General features: G+C 41.4%; 1 protein-coding gene across 2 annotated transcripts in view; it reads left to right on the top strand.

Annotated features, from left to right (window-relative positions):
* The window catches only part of Pdxdc1 (pyridoxal dependent decarboxylase domain containing 1), a 57063-nt gene that overhangs the window by 19285 nt on the left and 20070 nt on the right, over nucleotides 1-17708 (top strand). For both annotated transcript variants that reach the window (XM_050125816.1, XM_050125815.1), the window contains exons 6-11: nucleotides 730-919; nucleotides 5907-5975; nucleotides 8830-8908; nucleotides 15425-15509; nucleotides 16339-16387; nucleotides 16520-16621. In XM_050125816.1, the coding sequence (XP_049981773.1) occupies nucleotides 730-919; nucleotides 5907-5975; nucleotides 8830-8908; nucleotides 15425-15509; nucleotides 16339-16387; nucleotides 16520-16621 (574 nt within the window). The remainder of the gene's footprint in view (nucleotides 1-729; nucleotides 920-5906; nucleotides 5976-8829; nucleotides 8909-15424; nucleotides 15510-16338; nucleotides 16388-16519; nucleotides 16622-17708) is intronic.

Below are 17708 nucleotides of genomic sequence, written 5' to 3'. Positions count from 1 at the left end.
GCCTGGCCTAGAACTCACAGAGATCCCCTGCCTCTGCCTCCTGAGTGCTGGGACTAAAGGCGTGCGCCACCACCACCTGGCCTAGGTTTTGTCTTGTATTAAATGGTGAGAGCATAAATACCTATTTCATTTGAGGATTAAGTGAGCATGTTAATGCTTCTTTTACTTCAGTCTTAGTGCTGAAACTCCTGTCATGTCAGTCTTTGGCACCAGCCTTCACATGGAACAAGCAAGAGCTATTATCTTCAGGCTCTTATTTCTAGGGATTTTAGTCTTTGTTTCTATAATTTCTGTTATTTTGTTTCCAGAGCTAGGTGTGGATGCTGGGTCTTTGCTTCTCTCCTTTATAACCTGCAACTACAGTGCGTAGCAAGATAATGAAAATGAAAGGGAAAGGGGTTCCTCACTGTGTCCCCTCTGCCTTGTGTAGGAGTAGTGTCTATGCGAAAGAATTGCTTTCATGATTTCATACGACTAGAAATAGGAGTATATTAATATGCAGCTGGAGAGGTGGCTGACTAGTGAAGAGAGCACTGGCTGCTCTTCTAGAAAAACCCATATGGTTGTTCACATCTGTAACTTCAGTTCTGGGGATCCGATGACTCTTCTGACCTCTTTGGACACTACACACATGTGGTGCACATACATACATGCAGACAAACACACATAAAAACAAAACCTTTTTAAAAATTAAAAAAGAGTACATTAACATATGTGATCTCTTAATAGGTATGAAAATGGATGCATTTACTTCCATGAGGAAGAGAGAGAAGGACTTGCTAAGATCTGTAGGCTTGCCATTCATTCTCGCTATGAAGACTTTGTAGTGGATGGATTCGACGTGTTATATAACAAAAAGCCTGTCATATATCTTAGTGCTGCTGCTAGACCTGGTCTGGGCCAATACCTCTGTAATCAGGTAATATTAAAACAGGTGGTGGTTGTTGTTAACACCCCATTTCTTCATGTGTATATGTGTGCGTATTTTTATATGTCTGTGTGGAGTAGGTACATATGTATTCATGGAGGCTCAGGGCTGATGATGTCAAGGAGTCAGCCTCAAATATTCTTCTTTCTCATTCATTGAGTTAGGGTCTCTTAGTCAAATCCAGAGCTTTCTCTGCAGATTCCCTGACTGTGCCTTCCAGAACTAGAATTACAAGTGAATGACTACTCCCACTTGGCATTTACATAAGTTTCTGGGGAATCAAACTGTAGTCCTTTCATTTGTGCAGCAAGTGCTTTGCCTCTAAGTCATCTCCCCAGTCCCAAAGATAAATGCATACTATTTTATTTTTATTTGTATGTATGTGTGTGTGCATACACATTTGTATTTGCATTTATGCAGGTTACTACTGACACCAAAAGAGGGTATCACATGCCCTAGAATTGGTATTACAGGTGATTGTGAACATCTCAGTATGACTGTCAGTAACCAAACACAGATCATTAAGTGCTCTTCACACCTGACCCATCGCTCCATCCCCCAAAGATAGATATTTTAACAAATTTCTCATGTGACTTTGTAGGCAGAGGCCGCTTATTTGTTTCCCGGCCTCCCAGACCCGAAATAATTACACAGAAACTATATTAATAATAACATTGCTTGACCTATTAGCGTAGGCTTCTTATAAACTAACTCTTACATCTTAAATTAACCCGTTTCTATTATTCTTTGTGTTGCCAGGAGGCTTGTGGTTTACTGGTAAGGTTCTGGAGTCTGTCTCAGCAGCTACATCATTTCTCTCTGACTCTGCCTTTTTTTTTCCCCTCCATTTCTGCTTGGAATTCCTGTCTTGCTCTATTCTGAGCTGCCATAGACCCAAAGCAGCTTCTTTATTAACTAATAGTAACAAAACACATTTACAGCATACAGAGGGAATCCCACATTATGGCTTGTTTTTCTTTCTACTGCTAGAGCTCAAACCCAAGGCTTCACACATACTCGGCAGGGTCTGTGCACACTGAGCTACACCTGCAGCCCCAATGCTTTATGTTATTTTTGGTTTTTCAAGACAGGGTTTCTCTGTGACTTTGGAGCCTGTCCTGAAGCTAGCTCTTGTAGCCTCGGACTCACAGAGATCCACCTGCCTCTGCCTCCTGCGTGCTGGGATTAAAGGCGTGCGCCACCACTGCCCAGCAATGCTTTATTTTTTTAGACCGTTTTTGTTTGTTTGGGTTCTTCTTCTTCTCCTTCTCCTTCTCCTTCTCCTTCTCCTTCTCCTTCTCCTTCTCCTTCTCCTTCTCCTTCTCCTTCTCCTTCTCCTTCTCCTTCTCCTCCTCCTCCTCCTCCTCCTCCTCCTCCTCCTCCTCCTCCTCCTCCTCCTCCTCCTCCTCCCCCCCCCTCCTCCTCCTCCTCCTCCTCCTCCTCCTCCTCCTCCTCCTCCTCCTCCTCCTCTTCTTCTTCTTCTTCTTCTTCTTCTTCTTCTTCTTCTTCGTGTGGGTTTAGGTGTTGAGACAGGGTTTTTATGTCTAATAGTCCTAACTGTCCTGGAATTTGTAGACCTGTGTGTGATCTTGAACACACAGAGATCCACCTACTTCTGCCTTCCAAGTCCTGGGATTGAAGGTATGCACCACTACTACACAACCTTTTAAACTTTTTTAAAAAGATGTTTTTATGTATGTATGTCTATCTGTAAGTGTATATCATGTGTATACTGGTGTCTGTGGAGGTCTGGAGCTGATTTGCAGGTGGTCGTAAGCCACCCGATGTGGGTGCTGGGAACCAAACTCATATCCTCAGCAAGTATTTGTAACCACTGAGCCATCTCTCAAACCCCTCTATTTTTTAAACATTTCAAACATATAGATGCATTTTTCCAGCTGCTGTTTGTGTCAAGTTGAAAAAAAAGATTGTTTATATGTTTTTTTTTGTTATACAAACAATGCAGCACTGTGGGCTAGCAGGGTGGTTTGTTCACTAGAGCTCATATAAGAAAGCCTGATACACTGGCATGCTTATGTAATCCCAGAATTACCATGGTGAGATGGGATCTGGAGACAGGAGAATTGTCCAGAGGCTCACAGGCTAATTAACCTGGAGGAAGTAGCAGGTCACAAACCAGAAAAGAGATGCTGCCTCAGCAAGGAAAGGGAGAGAATATATGCCCCCATCAATCAAAAAATTAAAAGAAGAAAAATTGTACCAGCCTAGACTGTACATATATATGTACACTATATACATATGTACACTATGTATAGTGTACATATAGTACATATACATATAGCAACACTATATACATATAGTACATATGTATTTAGTGTTGCTATATCTCAAAATAAATGTTATTAGTCAGGCAGCGATGGTGCATGCCTTTAATTCTAGCACTCAGAAGGCAGAGGCAGGCAGATTTCTGTAAGTTCAAGGCCAGCCTAATCTACAGAGCAAGTTTCAGGACAGCCAGAGCTGTTAAATAGAGAACTCCACCCACAAAAAAGTTACTGAATTTAGAAATAATGTGTAATAGATAAATTTCAGTGATTTCGAGTACCTAAAGACAACCAATACTTCAAAGCTGTATTTACATGGTTCTATTGAATTTAGTTGCTTTTTGTTTTTTGTTTTTTCGAGACAGAGTTTCTCTGTAGCTTTGGAGCCTGTCCTGGAACTAGCTCATGTAGACCAGGCTGGCCTCGAACTCACAGAGATCCACCTGCCTCTGCCTCCTGCGTGCTGGGATTAAAGGCATGTGCCACCACCTCCTGGTTGAATTTAGTTGCTTTTATAACAGGGGTATATCATGTTTTAGCGGTTACCAGATTTACCTAAATTGTGTATTTACAGTTACCAAATGTTCAAAAGGATATATATGAAACCATTAATAGTGAAAAATTTGTAGTTTACAGGAGGCATTCTCACTTAAAATGTTTTTTTTTTCTGTTGGTGATACTGTAAATTGAACTTGTTGTCCATGAAAGTCAGTCTCTCTTTCTCTTGTACTTACCCATACCTCTTCCTTAGCCGCCCCCCCCCCACCTCCTTTGAGACAGGGTTTCTCTGTGTACAGTTCTAATTGTTCTGGAAATCACTTTGTACACCAGGCTGGCCTGGAACTCAGAGTTCGCCTGCCTCTGCCTCCCAAGTTCTGGGGGTAAAGGCTGAGCTACCACCACCCAGCATCCTTAGCCCTTTTAAGACAGTCTCACTGGGCTTGTTGTGTACACCTGTAATTCTAGAACTTATAAAATAGAGGCAGAAGGATGGCCCAGATGTGGGCCACCATACCCAGCTTATTTTTTTTCCAGTGAGATCTTACCATGAGTGTAGCCCAGGCTGGACACAAACTCATTTTGTAGCTTAGGGTGTCTCTGAATTGGCCTTCTTCTTCTTTCAGCCTCCCATGTGCTAGAAATTCAAGATTTACTTTGTTTATTTGTTTTGTCTTTTGAGACGGGATTTCTCTGTGTAACAGCCCTGGCTGTCCTGAAACTCATTCTGGAAACCATGCTGGCCTCAAACTCATAGATCCACCTGCCCCTGTCTCCCAAGTGCTGGGATTAAAGGCGTGTACTACCACTGCCCGGCTAGGATTTATTTTTGAAGTGAATCTTTGTTTTCCTTTTTTTTTTTTTCTTTAATACTTTAAGGAAGGGATGAGATGCAGCTCAATAGCAGAGCACTTGCCTTGCATCATACGCCCTGGTCCAGTCCCTGGCGGTGTCAAAGGAAAAGGTACTGCAGAAAGTCCTTTCTAGAGGAAATGTGTGAATGAATTGCTGCATTTTACGTTTTATTCTGCACCTGTTTGCAGTTACTAAAACTACAAGCTCTGTGCTTGGAAACTGAATATTAAGAATATAAAATTTGACAACTTTCTCCATCCATGGCATTGACTTTGCTTCTTTTAAGCAATATATTTCTGCTAATCCATATTTATTACTTTTTAAGGGTAGGAGAACCCATAAATAAGACCCTCTCTGAACATCTGGGAAAAGAATCTCAATCACCCTCCTCACCTCAGAATGCAGGGTGCCTGGTAGTTTCTTTGTTTGGAAAAGATTTTTTTGGCGTATTCTAGAATATACCAAAGGTAGTTACTTGACTCATTTAAAAAGCATATAAAGCATTTGTTAAGTCACCTTTTGGGAGTGAGAGAGATTAACTTTCCAAATGTCCTTTAACATGATGTATTTATAAACTTGAATTCTTGAGGGGTGGTTGTTGTTGTTTTGTTGTTATTTTAAATCTTTCTCTTGTTGGTTTTTCTCTGTTTAACTTTGGAGCCTGACCTGGAACTTGCTCTGTGGACCAGGCTTGTAGTGGGGAGGCCACTTGTTTGTTTCCCAGCTGCCCAGACTTTCGAAATAACCACACAGAAACTGTATTAATTAAGTCACTGCTTGGCCCATTAGCTCTAGCTTCTTATGGGCTAGCTTTTACATTTTAATTTAACCCATCTCCATTAATCTGTGCATCACCATGAGGTCGTGGACTACCAGGAAAGTTTCAGCATGTCTGTCTCCAGCAGCAGCTCCATGGCTTCTCCCTAACTTCTCCTTCTTTGTCCCAGCATTCAGTTTAGTCCCTCCACCCCCCGTTTCCTGTGCCAGGCCCAAGACAGTTTCTTTATTAACCATTGATATTCACAGCATACAGAGGGGAATCCCACATCACAGGATGGCCTCAAAACTCACAGAGATTCACCTGCCTCTGCCTCCCAAGTGCTGGGATTAAAGGAGTGCGCCACTACCACCCAGGCTTTTCTTTTAAATTTTAAAGGTAGGGTCTAACTAATTGTGTAGCCCAAGCTGACTTCACACATGTGATCTCCAGCCTCAGAAATAAGATAACAGACATACTCTATTATGCCTCACTGAGATTCTGTTTTTAAATAATAATTTTGGCTTGTCTTTGTTGTTCAGTCTCTCACCATCCTAAGTAAACAGTGTGTTTCTTCTTGCAGCTTGGCTTACCCCTGCCCTGCTTGTGTCCTGTGCCCTGTAACACTGTGTTTGGATCTCAGCATCAGATGGTGAGTACTTGGTTTGGGGTTCCTATGGTATTAATAGAATTAGATTTCTTTCTGAGGTTCTGTTTGCTGGCCTCCAGATAATTACTAACCTGTTAGTTGTTAGTGCACCCATTGTGGTGCACTGTACACTTGGTATTTGAATGAAGGCTGACCTGTGTAGCTCTAAAGGAGTCGTGTATTACTTCATCACCTGCTTCTCTTGGGGTGATGGGAGGGAGGTTGTTTGGTATTTGAGCCCCTTGTGTGCTGAGAGTGTGCTCTCTCCACCCTTTCACCATCATTCATCTAAGCAAGCGTGAGACATTTTTGTTCACACTCAGAGGTCTAGCTAGTCATCACTACTATCTGGATTTGAGTGGGCATATCTTCTTTCATTTTTTGATTTGTTAAGATCTTCCTGGGAAGCCCAGGCTGACTTCAGAATTGTGATCTTCCTGCAATGTGAATAGACAGATTTTGAAATGAAGTCCTTCAATGTAATCTTAGGGTTGAGTTGTGATCATTTTTTACCCATGTAAGATAAACATCTTGATACTGAAGACAGAAGAAAAGGAATAAACTCTGAGATTCTTCATTTCAATTTTCAAAATAGTTTTCTTGTCTGTTTCTGTGGGAATGAGAGAGTATTTTCTTTAAAAGCAAATGTTTAAAACTAGGAGTATTGGTCTTTCATATGTACAGTTTTTACCTTTAATCTCTCTCTCTCTCTTTGTTTTTTTGTTTTGTTTTGTGTTTTGTTTTTTTGAGACAGGATTTCTCTGTAGTTTTTGGAACCTGTCCTAGAACTAACTCTTGTAGACCAGGCTGGCCTCGAACTCACAGTGATCTGCCTGCCTCTGCCTCCCAAATGCTGTGATTAAAGGCATATGCCACCATTGCCCGGCCCTTTAATCTCCTTTAATTTTTCTAATTAGTCTATAAGAAAAATTTATTTTGTTGTCTATGATTATGGAAGGCAAAATTTGTTAATAAAAATTTGAATATGCTGGGCGGTGGTGGCACGCGCCTTTAATCCCAGCACTCAGGTGCGTTCAAAGCCAGCCTGTTCTACAAGAGCTAGTCCCAGGACAGACATCAAAGCTACATAGAAAAACCCTGTCTCAAAAAAAAAAAAAAAAAGCCCCAAAATCAACAACAAAAAATTTTGAATACTATGAAATTTCTCTAGGATGAATACTTTGGAATCTTTAATATTAATAATAGGAGAAAATAAATCACTCGGTGATATCAAAGAAAGGTTAAGGTCTCTTCTTGGAAAGGTTGTAAATGTCATTCAGGTGAACATTTATTAATATTCTAGGAGTAGTCTTTTAAACAGAGGAATTCAGGCGAGGGGTGGTAGCACATACCTTTAATCCCAGCAAGTGAATTTCCACATAGCAAGTTCCAGATCAGCAGGGCTGTATCCTGCCTCAAATAAAAAGAGTTCAAAACTCAATTCTGTAAATCACAAGAAAACTATGTTTTTTGAGTTCTTCTAATATGCATTTTGTCCTGATCGCATACAGAGGTTTTAAAATACTTTTCTTATATATGTTAATAAGACTGAATATATTTTAATGTTTTAAGGCTGAAATTCAAGAGTAAATAGTTATCCTAACATGAAAAAATATCTTATTTGAGTTATTTTGATTCATCTGAACGTTTAGTATTCACAATTTTTCACTGGGCATTAGCTTAGGTGGAGTTCTTCCCAACATGCCTAGAGCCCTGGGATTGAGCCATAGTATCACATAAAACCAAACATGCTGCACACCAGTGATGAGGTGGAACAGAATGAGAACTTCAAGGCCAGCCTGGGTTGCCTGAGCTTGCTGGGTGTGTGGGCAAATGGATTAACTGTTAAAGTGCTTCCTGAGAAGACATGAAAACCTGCGTTCAATCCCCAGAACTCACATGGAAAAAATTCACTAATATTGTAGTTATGGGTTTTAAAAATACGGAATTTAGCTGAGTGTGTTGGCACATGTCTTTAGTCCTCTCACTCTTAATCCCAGCACTTGAGCAGCAGAGCAGGTAGATCTCTATGAGTTCAAAGCCAGCCTGGTTTACATAGCAAGTGTCAGGCCAACTAGAGTCATATAGTGGGACATTATCTCAAAACAACCAGAATTCAGGCCAGGTAATCAATCCTATTGCTGGGGAGGTGGAGTCAGATTGATGCAGTACAAATTCAGATATTAGGGGGTGAAAGCTGAGAGATCATAGAAGCAGTGCAGGTAGCCAGTAGAGTTCAAACAAAAAGGGCAGTCCTGTCCTCAGACTGTATCTCCAGACTCATCTGTCTCCACCAAACCTCAAACTGCATCTGAGCTTCTGTCTCCTCCCACTTTAAATTCCTCTCTCTCTGCCCAGCCACATTGCTCCTGTCTCCACCTCCCTAGTGCTGGCATTAAAGGTGTGATCCCTAGTGCTGGGATCACCTTTGTGAGAGCTCTGTTTCCTCTTTCAGACAGATTCAAGCTTGCTTAGGCCAGTGTGACCTTGTGATCTTTTTGCCTTTGTCTCCTGAGTTAAAGGTGTGTGCCACCACTCCCTGGCCTCTAGTGGTTTAGTTCTGCACTTTCAGGCAAGCTTTATTTGTTAAAACACAAACAAAATATCACTACAGATTAATCCCTGGGCCTTGCTGTGAGAGATCAGTGAGAGACCCTGTCTCAGAACAAGCTGAATTGCTCTTGAGGAACGGTGCTGGGTGGACCTTTGGCCTCCATACACAAATGTGCTCTAGTATCCATCCATCCATACATGCATGTGCATGTATACACACCACATACACACAAATCGTAATTTTTCAGTGTATACTTTATATACTGATTGGCTCACATTTCTGTGATTTGTTTGTTGGTCCTAGGACATTGCCTTTCTTGAGAAACTGATCAAAGATGACATAGAAAGAGGAAGACTGCCCTTGCTGCTTGTTGCAAGTGCTGGTAGGTATCATACCCTAGTATGTACAAGGGCACTGAGTGCTCGGCTGAAGAGACAGGGTCTTGTTTGTAGTGTTTTATCAAGATGAAGTCTCAGTTCTTTAGCCTAGCCTTCTTACAAGGCCATAGTAATCCTGCCTTGGCCTTGTAAGAAGTAAAACGCCAGGCCCCCATCAAGGAGTGACACACTCTAAAGAAAAACTCCTGGAATTGATTCATGAACCTAATAAGGTTTCTAGATTTCTATCTAGCAATAAACAATTAGAAAATGAATTTAAGGCCAAAAAGATGGCTCAGTTGATAAAGATGCTTGCCACCAAATCAGATGACCTGAGTTTCATCTCATGGTGAAAGAACAGTCCTATAAGTTGTTCTCTGACTTCATTACACTCTTTGCGTGTCTATACATACACACAAAATAAATGTAATAAATAAGAAATTTAATTTAAAATGTCTTTTATAATACCATCAAAAAGCATAAAAATGGGGCAGCAATATGGCTTAGCAGGGAAAGGTGCTTACAGCCTGCTGATGTATACCTGATATCTTAGTTAGAGCTTCTATTGCTGTGACAAAATACCGTGACCAAAAGGCAAGTTGGGAAAGAAAGGGGATTATTTGGCTTATATGAAGGAAGTTAGGACAAGAACTCAAATAGGGCAGGAACCTGGATGCAGGAGCTTATGCGGAAGCCATGGAGGGGAGCTGCTTACTGGCTGGCATCCTGTGGCTTATTGAGCTCACCTTATAGAACCCAGGACCAGCAGCCCAAGGAGGGCCCCCCAGCATGGGCTGGGCCCTCGCCCATTGATCACTAATTGAGAAAATGCCTTGCTTCTGGATATCATTAAGGCATTTCCTCAAGTGAGGCTCCTTCCTCTGATGACTCTAACATGTGTCAAGTTGACCCACAAAGCCAGTATGCCTGATAACTCCCTAAACCCACAGAAAGGTAGAAAGAGAGAACCAACTCCACAAAGTTACCCTCTGGCTTCCACATCGGTACCATGGAGTGTGTGTGCCCCACACATCTCACATGTTTATGTACAGGTTAATAAAAAATTTGAGAAAACTTCATGAGTAAATTTTGAAAATATGTGTAATATCTGCACTTAAAAGTATAGCATATTTCTGAAAGAAGTTTAAGAAGGCTCAAATGTACTATAGGCTGTGTCTCTAAGTCATTTCTCCCTAAAAAAGCCCTTTCACAATCTCTGCGTATCAAGTTCCAGGACAGCCAAAGCTACATAGCAAGGTCTGACCTCAAAACATACAAAACCAAAAATAATAATAAAAACTTGATTTGGGATACCATTTAGTACAGCTTGTGCTAGGCAAGTACAAGGCCCTGGAATCAGTCCCCAGCAACAAGAAGCTTTTGTTGTTTGAGAAGACCTTTGGAGCTGTTAGGTGGTGTATGACTTTAATTCCAGCACTAGTGTTTAAGGCTGGCCTGGTTTGCATAGCAAGCTATAGCTACATAATAGACTCTGTCTCAAACAAACAAAAATAAAAGGCCCTATTAAGAAAAGAAAGCAGCATGTTACCTCACACCTTTAATCCCAGCACTGCACTGAGGAGGCAGAGGTGGGCAGATCTCTTTGAGCTCCAGGCCAGCCTGGTTTACAAAGTGAGTTGCAGAACACCCAAGGCTGTTTCACAGAGAAACCTTGTCTTGAAAAACAAAAACAAAACACAAAAAAGAAGAAATGAAAGTCAAGTGGTAGGCTGGGAGAAGTATTTCAAAACACTTTTTTGGGGGGGGGGAGGCAAATGACTTACATCTAAAATATGTAAAGTTATGTTGCAGTTCAGCAGTCAGTGTTGCAGGGTATTCACCACAGAAGACTGCCAGGACATGGATTTAAGCCAATAGAAAGTCTTAATTAGCCAACCAGAAACTACACTGGATCTTCAGGATCCTAGTATAGCCCACCTTTCTCACCTTTATTGGGGTGAGCCTTTAAGCATAAAAACCATGTTCTGGATTGACCTATTTTAGTTAAAAGGACAGTTAACCAGAAGCAGAACTATAGAAGCTAAAAAAGCAAGGTTTGTACATTTAGAGACTTTCCCAGAACTGTATGGACTTATGGGTTAGGTCTTTGTTTTAGTTTTGGCAGTTGGTACTATCTACATGCTGTGTTTTACAGTCTGAATGGCACATTCATCATGGAGTCAGTTGTGCTAAGGTCTGGCCCCATTGCAATAACGTGAGAGACAGCTTTAAAATAAACTGCATTTGGATGAATACTTTACCAAAGGGCATATAAATACTTGAAAAGATGTTTGATGTCAGTAGCATTAAAACAATACAGTTCAGCTCCATGTTGGTATACACTTAGATCATAGTTTATAATCCCAGCACTTCAGAGGCTAATTCGTGAAGACCAAAAGTCAAGGTCAGTCTGGACTAAAAGGAGAAACCACAGTAAGGTCTGGAGTATAGTTCAGTGAGTTGGTAGAGTGCTTGTTAGTGTGTTCAAAGCGCTGGGTTTGATCCTTAAGTATAAGTGAACCAAACGTGGGTGGCACACGCTGCAATTCCAGCATTCTGGAGGTATAGGCAAACAGTTTGAAGTTCAAGGTTGTCTGTATAGTGAGTTCAGGGCTAGGCAGTCTCAAAAATATAAAAATTTAGTACAACCATGTGAGAGCCTGAGATATAGTGCAATGATGGAATGTTTGTCTGCTATGCCTAAGATCCTGGCTCCAGACCCCCTGCTGGGCAGAAAGTGCCTAATGCTAAGGATCCCACTACAGACAGGGATCATCAAAGTCCAGACTGATTAGGGTTAGTGACGGGCAGAAATAATTCAAAGATGGCTCTATCACCAAAGCCCACCCCAGCATGGATAACAGCTCACAAGGCTAGGAACTTAGAACACACTGCACAGCCTACAGACATTTCAACAGGTTATGGGTCCTGGGTCACTCAGATTCACAGTGACCATCAATAAATTTTAATAAGAAGAGGCTTTTCTAAATACTGGTGCTGAGGCATGGTGGTGGTGCACTCAATCCCAGCACTCGGGAGGCAGAGGCAGGTGGATCTCTGAGTTCAAGGCTAGCTTTGTCTACAGTTTGAGTCCCAAGGCTATACAGAGAAACCCTGTTTCAAAAAACCAAAACCAAGCAAAACAAAGCAGAAAAAAAAAATACTGGTGCTAGGTGATGATGGCACCAGGGCTTGAACCAAGAGCACACTTCACGCAGCAGCTGCCCATATCAGCTCAGTGTTTATGAAGACTACCCTCACAAGATTACATGTGTTCTGCCTAGGTAGAGGCAGGGTCTTATTTTAACATATATGTCTTGCAGTTGTCCTCTTTTTGAACAGAATAAACAAGTTGATTTGATTACAAAGGCAGAAAAACAGCCTTGAGGCCTATTATTTTGCAAGAACTGCAAATTTTACAAGCTCAGTAAATTTAAGAATAGTCTTCAATGTCTGTGGGGGGAAAAGATGTGGGCTGCTAGGGTACAGCCTGTAAAAGTTAGGGACTTAAATGTTAGAAGCATGTGTTGCTTTTTGGTTTCTCGTGAATCATCACAGGTTTGTCCTTTACAGGAGCGTCAGCTGAGCTAAACCTCTTCTAGGTGGCTTGTGGTAGAGGCATCTTTGCAGTTTTGCTTGTCTGAGTCTTCTTTTTTTTTTTTTTTTGTTTTTTCGAGACAGGGTTTCTCTATGGTTTTGGAGCCTGTCCTGGAACTAGGTCTTGTTAGACCAGGCTGGTCTCAAACTCACAGAGATCCGCCTGCCTCTGCCTCCCGAGTGCTGGGATTAAAGGCGTGCGTCACCACCACCAGGCTTGTCTGAGTCTTTTGCTTTTCTGAGAGGCACTCTCAACTTTAAATGCTTACTCTGGCGGGGAAGGGCCTAGGGAGTCATGTCAGTTTCAGGGACTTCCCTGCAGCTCTTTTGAGTCGTTTACCTTTTTGCTTAAGAAGCTTCTCTGAAGGCTAGAATGTTTCAATCTCGGAAGAGACTGTTACACAACATCGAAATATAAATTTTTCAGCCATTCTGTAAATCCCTTGAGCTGTTTCTCAGAGAGCCAAATGCAAATCCCTGTAATTCACTCATCCCACTACTTAATAAAGGAGAAATGAAATGATCTCCACACACAAAAATGTCTATGCATGTGTTTGTTCATTAACAAGATAACTTGAAAGTTTTTCACATGGTGAGTAGATGAGCAAATTGGGGCCTATGCCTACAGTAAAACACTAATCAGTAAGTATGAAGTGTTGATGCTTACTGCGCTGTGGAGGAGTTTCAAAGGCATGCTGATGCACAAAAAGTTGCATGCAGTATGCATTGATTGGCTGGAAGAAGATTTGAGTGGCAGGAACAAGTCAGGGTTCCTGCGTCCTGAGTTAGGAGGAGAGTGGCTACAGTGAGGAGGGAACTTTTAAGGTAGGAGAGACAGTATCGATTGTGACATTAGTTACACATTAATCAATTTTCACTGAGCTATACTTTCCTTTGTTTGTTTGTTGAGAGGGTTTCTCTGTGTAACAGCCCTAGCTGTCCTGGAACTCTGCTATGAAGACCACGCTGGCCTTTAACTCAGAGATCCTCCTGCCTCTGCCTCCTGAGTGCTGGGATTAAAGGTGCCACCACTGCCTGGCTGAACTATGCATTTATGATAATGGGCTTATTACATGATGAATTATATTTTAACCGAGCTTCCTGCAAAAAAAAAAAAACACTTAAATATCCACCTTATTGCCATTGGAAAACTGTTGCTTCCTGCCTGACTCACCTTACTATATATTTAAAAAGAAGCACAAATTGACTCAGTCAATTTATACTCAGTCACTTTATAGACTAAAATTGATTATCTTGTGACTGGGTGACCTCCCATTGTGACCCATTTCTCCTCTGAATTCATGCCTCCAAAGCAGACAATACCAAAAAATATGAAAGTACTCTAATAGTGACCCGGTCACTAAACACAGCTCTGTACTTGCATCTGAATAGAAATATTACAGTCAAGTGTTTAATTTAGTAACCTAAATGTGTGGTATACATGATAGTAACCCTGGTACTGGAGGCCTGGTATACATAGAAAGTACATAGCAATGCCTGGTGTACGTACCTGCTTAGACAGAGACCCTGTCTCAAAAAACAGAACCAAATTTTAAAGAATAAATAAAAGGATTTTTTTTTTTAAAGTTTGGGACATGTCAAGCATAGTGTTACACATCTTTAATCCCAGCAGCACTTGTGTGAGTTTGAGGCCAGCCTGATATGCATACTGAGCTCTAGACAGGGTTACATAGTAAGACCCTGGGAGGGGGGAGTTTGTGTGTGTGTAGTGTGTGCCTTGGGTACAATTTTTGTTTAGAAAGGGTCTTTCATTGGCCTGTAGCTTCAGGTAATACTAGGCTGCCTGGCCATCAGGGCCCAAGTATCTGCCTATCTCTGCCTCCCACTGGGATGTGCTGCCATCATGTGTGGTTTTTTAACCTGAGTTCTGGGATTGAGCTCAGGTCTTCATGCTGTGGGACAGGCACTTTACTTGACCATCTCCCCAGGTTTCCAGCCCCTTTTTTTCTGGCCTTTAACTCTGGTAGCCAAGGATGGCCCTTAACTTTTGGTCTTAGTGCTAGGATTATAAGCATGTGCCACTATGCCTACTTTATATGGTGCGAGGGAGCTGTTCCACAGTTCTCTATGTGCTAAGCAAACACTCGACCAGATAAGCTACACTGCCAGCCTACGTTATCTTTTCTCAAGACCATGGTGAGGATGTAGAAGTTCTTACTGGTTGAGCTTTTATTAACTGAAAATTTAGGACATATGGGGGAATATATGGCTGCATGTTTTACTTAAGTTCTATCTGAAAAGGAGTGTGCTCAGTAAAGTCTATAGAGTAAATTACTGAGGAATGAGCTCCAAGTCTTTGATTTATGTTTAAGTAGTTTACAAAATATATCTTTTATAATAACAAAGAATCTGACCTGTGTGATAAAAACCCAGACTCATGTTGCATTTTTATAAAGGAGACACCTAAATCAAAATAACTCAGGATGTGGAGATAAATCAGTGAGAAAGGATATTTGAGCAAATGTCAACAAAAGTAGTCTACCTAGAATAGTAAGTGTAAAATAATTCACACTGACAAGATGTATTCTGAAAGAGAAAATAGTTGTAAGCACTTGTGGACTGAGCTTTGAAATTTCTAAAGAGAATGCTGATAGAATGCAGGCATAAATTGGCAGTTCCACAGTCTTGATGGCAGGCTTGGCAGTTTCCCATAACTTGAGAAATCTAGTGGTTTAAAAAGCCCATACATAACTTCAGTTTAAAATTAAATACTTACAAAGAAGGAGGCACATTTTTCAAAACTTACACCAACCAACTCACAAATGTTAATTTGAAGTCATTCCACAAGGAAGATTTCAAGGTCGGGGTGCAGTGCTGCTTCAGTCCTGTGTGGAGATAACTCCCTCACTGTGAAGAGTCAGAAGGCACTGGGTTGCTTATTAGTGCTCCTGTTTATTTTATAGGATCTGCAGGAGTTGGACACACAGATAAGATTGGACGTTTGAAGGAGCTCTGTGAGCAGTATGACATCTGGCTTCATGTTGAAGGGTAAGTATTGGTAAGGTCAATTCTATTTTGGTCTTCATGGAGAGTAGACACCCAGACCAATGATATTTATCATTAAAGGTTTGGATTACAGATGACAAAATTACCAAATGAAAAGGAGATTTTATTGCTTTGTACGTCTGAAAAGATCAGTAGTAGGACTGGCGCCAAGCATGGTGTCAACCAGAATTCCATACATTCCTCTCCACTTCTCCCTAGTCATGATCATTTGACTTTATTTCCTATATTTTGGCTCATGGAGAGACATTTCCTATTATAGTAAAAAGTAACTGCAGAAATCCTAACCACCTTTCCAACTTCATGTTCCACGAGTTCCTCTGATAGTTGAGGTGTTTTGAACACCTCTAAAGTAGGTAAGTGACTCCACCTGAGCTCATAATTTGGTAAAGGTGATAGGGTCATTTGACAGAAGGGCCCAGGGTGTCTTCAGGAAGAGAAGGAGCAGGTGCAGGGCAGCGAGATTCCCATGCCACCACATTGTCCAAGATAAGGATACTTTTATCTCACCTCTACAAAAAGAACAGTGACTGAGGAAGAGTGGCCATAAAAGATACAGAATAGTGTGTGCATTTGTCCTAAATAAGCAGAGATAGCCCCCAAAGCATGTTCCTATTAAAAGTGTATTTTGAAACGTTAGAATTTTTGTAGTTCCCATCTTTTGCTTTAATGAATGCTAATGAAACAAAAGACAAAAGAGATGATTACATGTTGCCTTACGACAGCACAGTTAGTTCTTTCTCTTGCAGAGTACCTGCTTAGGAAATAAGTAACATTAACTAATTTGTTCTTAGACTGGTGCTTTTTCTTGCAGTGTGAATTTGGCAACATTGGCTCTAGGTTATGTCTCCTCGTCTGTGCTGGTATGTTGTTGGTTTATTGAACATTGGTGGTAATATTCAGTCTCTGGTGGATTTCCATAGTTTCCACAACTACAGGAGGGACAGTGTTTTCATGTCCTGGTTATCTAATGAACAAACCTCTCTCCTTGGTAGGCTGCAGCCAAATGTGATAGCATGACATTGACTCCTGGCCCGTGGCTAGGTTTGCCAGCCGTTCCTGCAGTGACACTCTACAGACATGATGATCCTGCCTTGGTGAGCTGACTGTCTGTCACTGCGGAATGAATGCTATTCATAATTGCCTTCTGGGATAGAATACAGAGAAATGTAAAGTTTTTTCTTTTCCAAGACAGGGTTTCTCTGTAGCTTTGGAGCCTGTCCTGGAACTAGCTCTTGTAGACCAGGCTGGCCTCGAACTCACAGAGATCCGCCTGCCTCTGCCTCCCGAGTGCTGGGATTAAAGGTGTGCACCACCACCACCTGGCTTCTGTTACCTTTTGTTACTCCTTTTTTTTTTTTTTTTGGCAAATGTACAAAATAATGGGTTTCATTATGGCATTGTCACGCATGTATATTGTACCTTGCTCATACCCTCCAGTACCATTTTTTTAAAGTAGTCACAGTGGCACACCTGTAATCCCAGTACTCAGAAAAGGCAATAAAATCTCAAATTTAAGGCTATCTTGGGCTACAGAGCAAGTTTTAGAATAGCTTAGGCTACATAGTGAGACCCTGTCTCAAAAACAAAAAGTTGCTGGAGCTCTATTGTAAGGAGGAGGCCCACTTGTTTGTCCCAGCTGCCCAGCTAGCTTATACCCAAAATAACCACACAGAAACTGTATTAATTAAAACACTGCTTGGCCATTAGCTCTAACTTCTTATTGGCTAACTCTTACATCTTAGTTTAAGCCATCTCCATTAATCTGTGTATAGACATGTGGCAGTGGCTTACCAGAGATTCTAACCGGCGTCCATCTCAGGCAGAGGATCCATGGCTTCTCTCTGACTCTGTTTTCTTCCAGCATTCAGTTTTGTTTTCTCCGCCTACCTAAGTTCTGCCCTATCAACTAGGCCAAGGCAGTTTCTTTATTCATTAACCAATGAAAGCAACACACAAACAGAAGGAACTCCTACACCAGAGCTCAAGTTTGGTAGACTGTTTGCCTAGCGTGCTTGAAGCCCTGGATTCCATCCTCAGCACCACATAAAATAGTGTGGTAGAGCACTTGGGAGGGAGCTAGACCTAAGAGGGTCAGTTCAAGGCCAATCTGGGATACATAGGCTCTGTGTTAAGAAAAAAAAAAAAAAAACATGAGTCCATGCTTTTTAAAAAAAAAAAATT

Source organism: Alexandromys fortis, unplaced genomic scaffold (genome assembly GCF_014885135.2).
Source record: "Alexandromys fortis isolate MF-2015 unplaced genomic scaffold, M_Fortis_MF-2015_v1.1 scaffold_238, whole genome shotgun sequence".
Lineage (NCBI taxonomy): Eukaryota > Metazoa > Chordata > Mammalia > Rodentia > Cricetidae > Alexandromys > Alexandromys fortis.
Note: the sequence above shows the minus strand (reverse complement) of the source record. Positions and strands in the feature narration are given on the sequence as shown.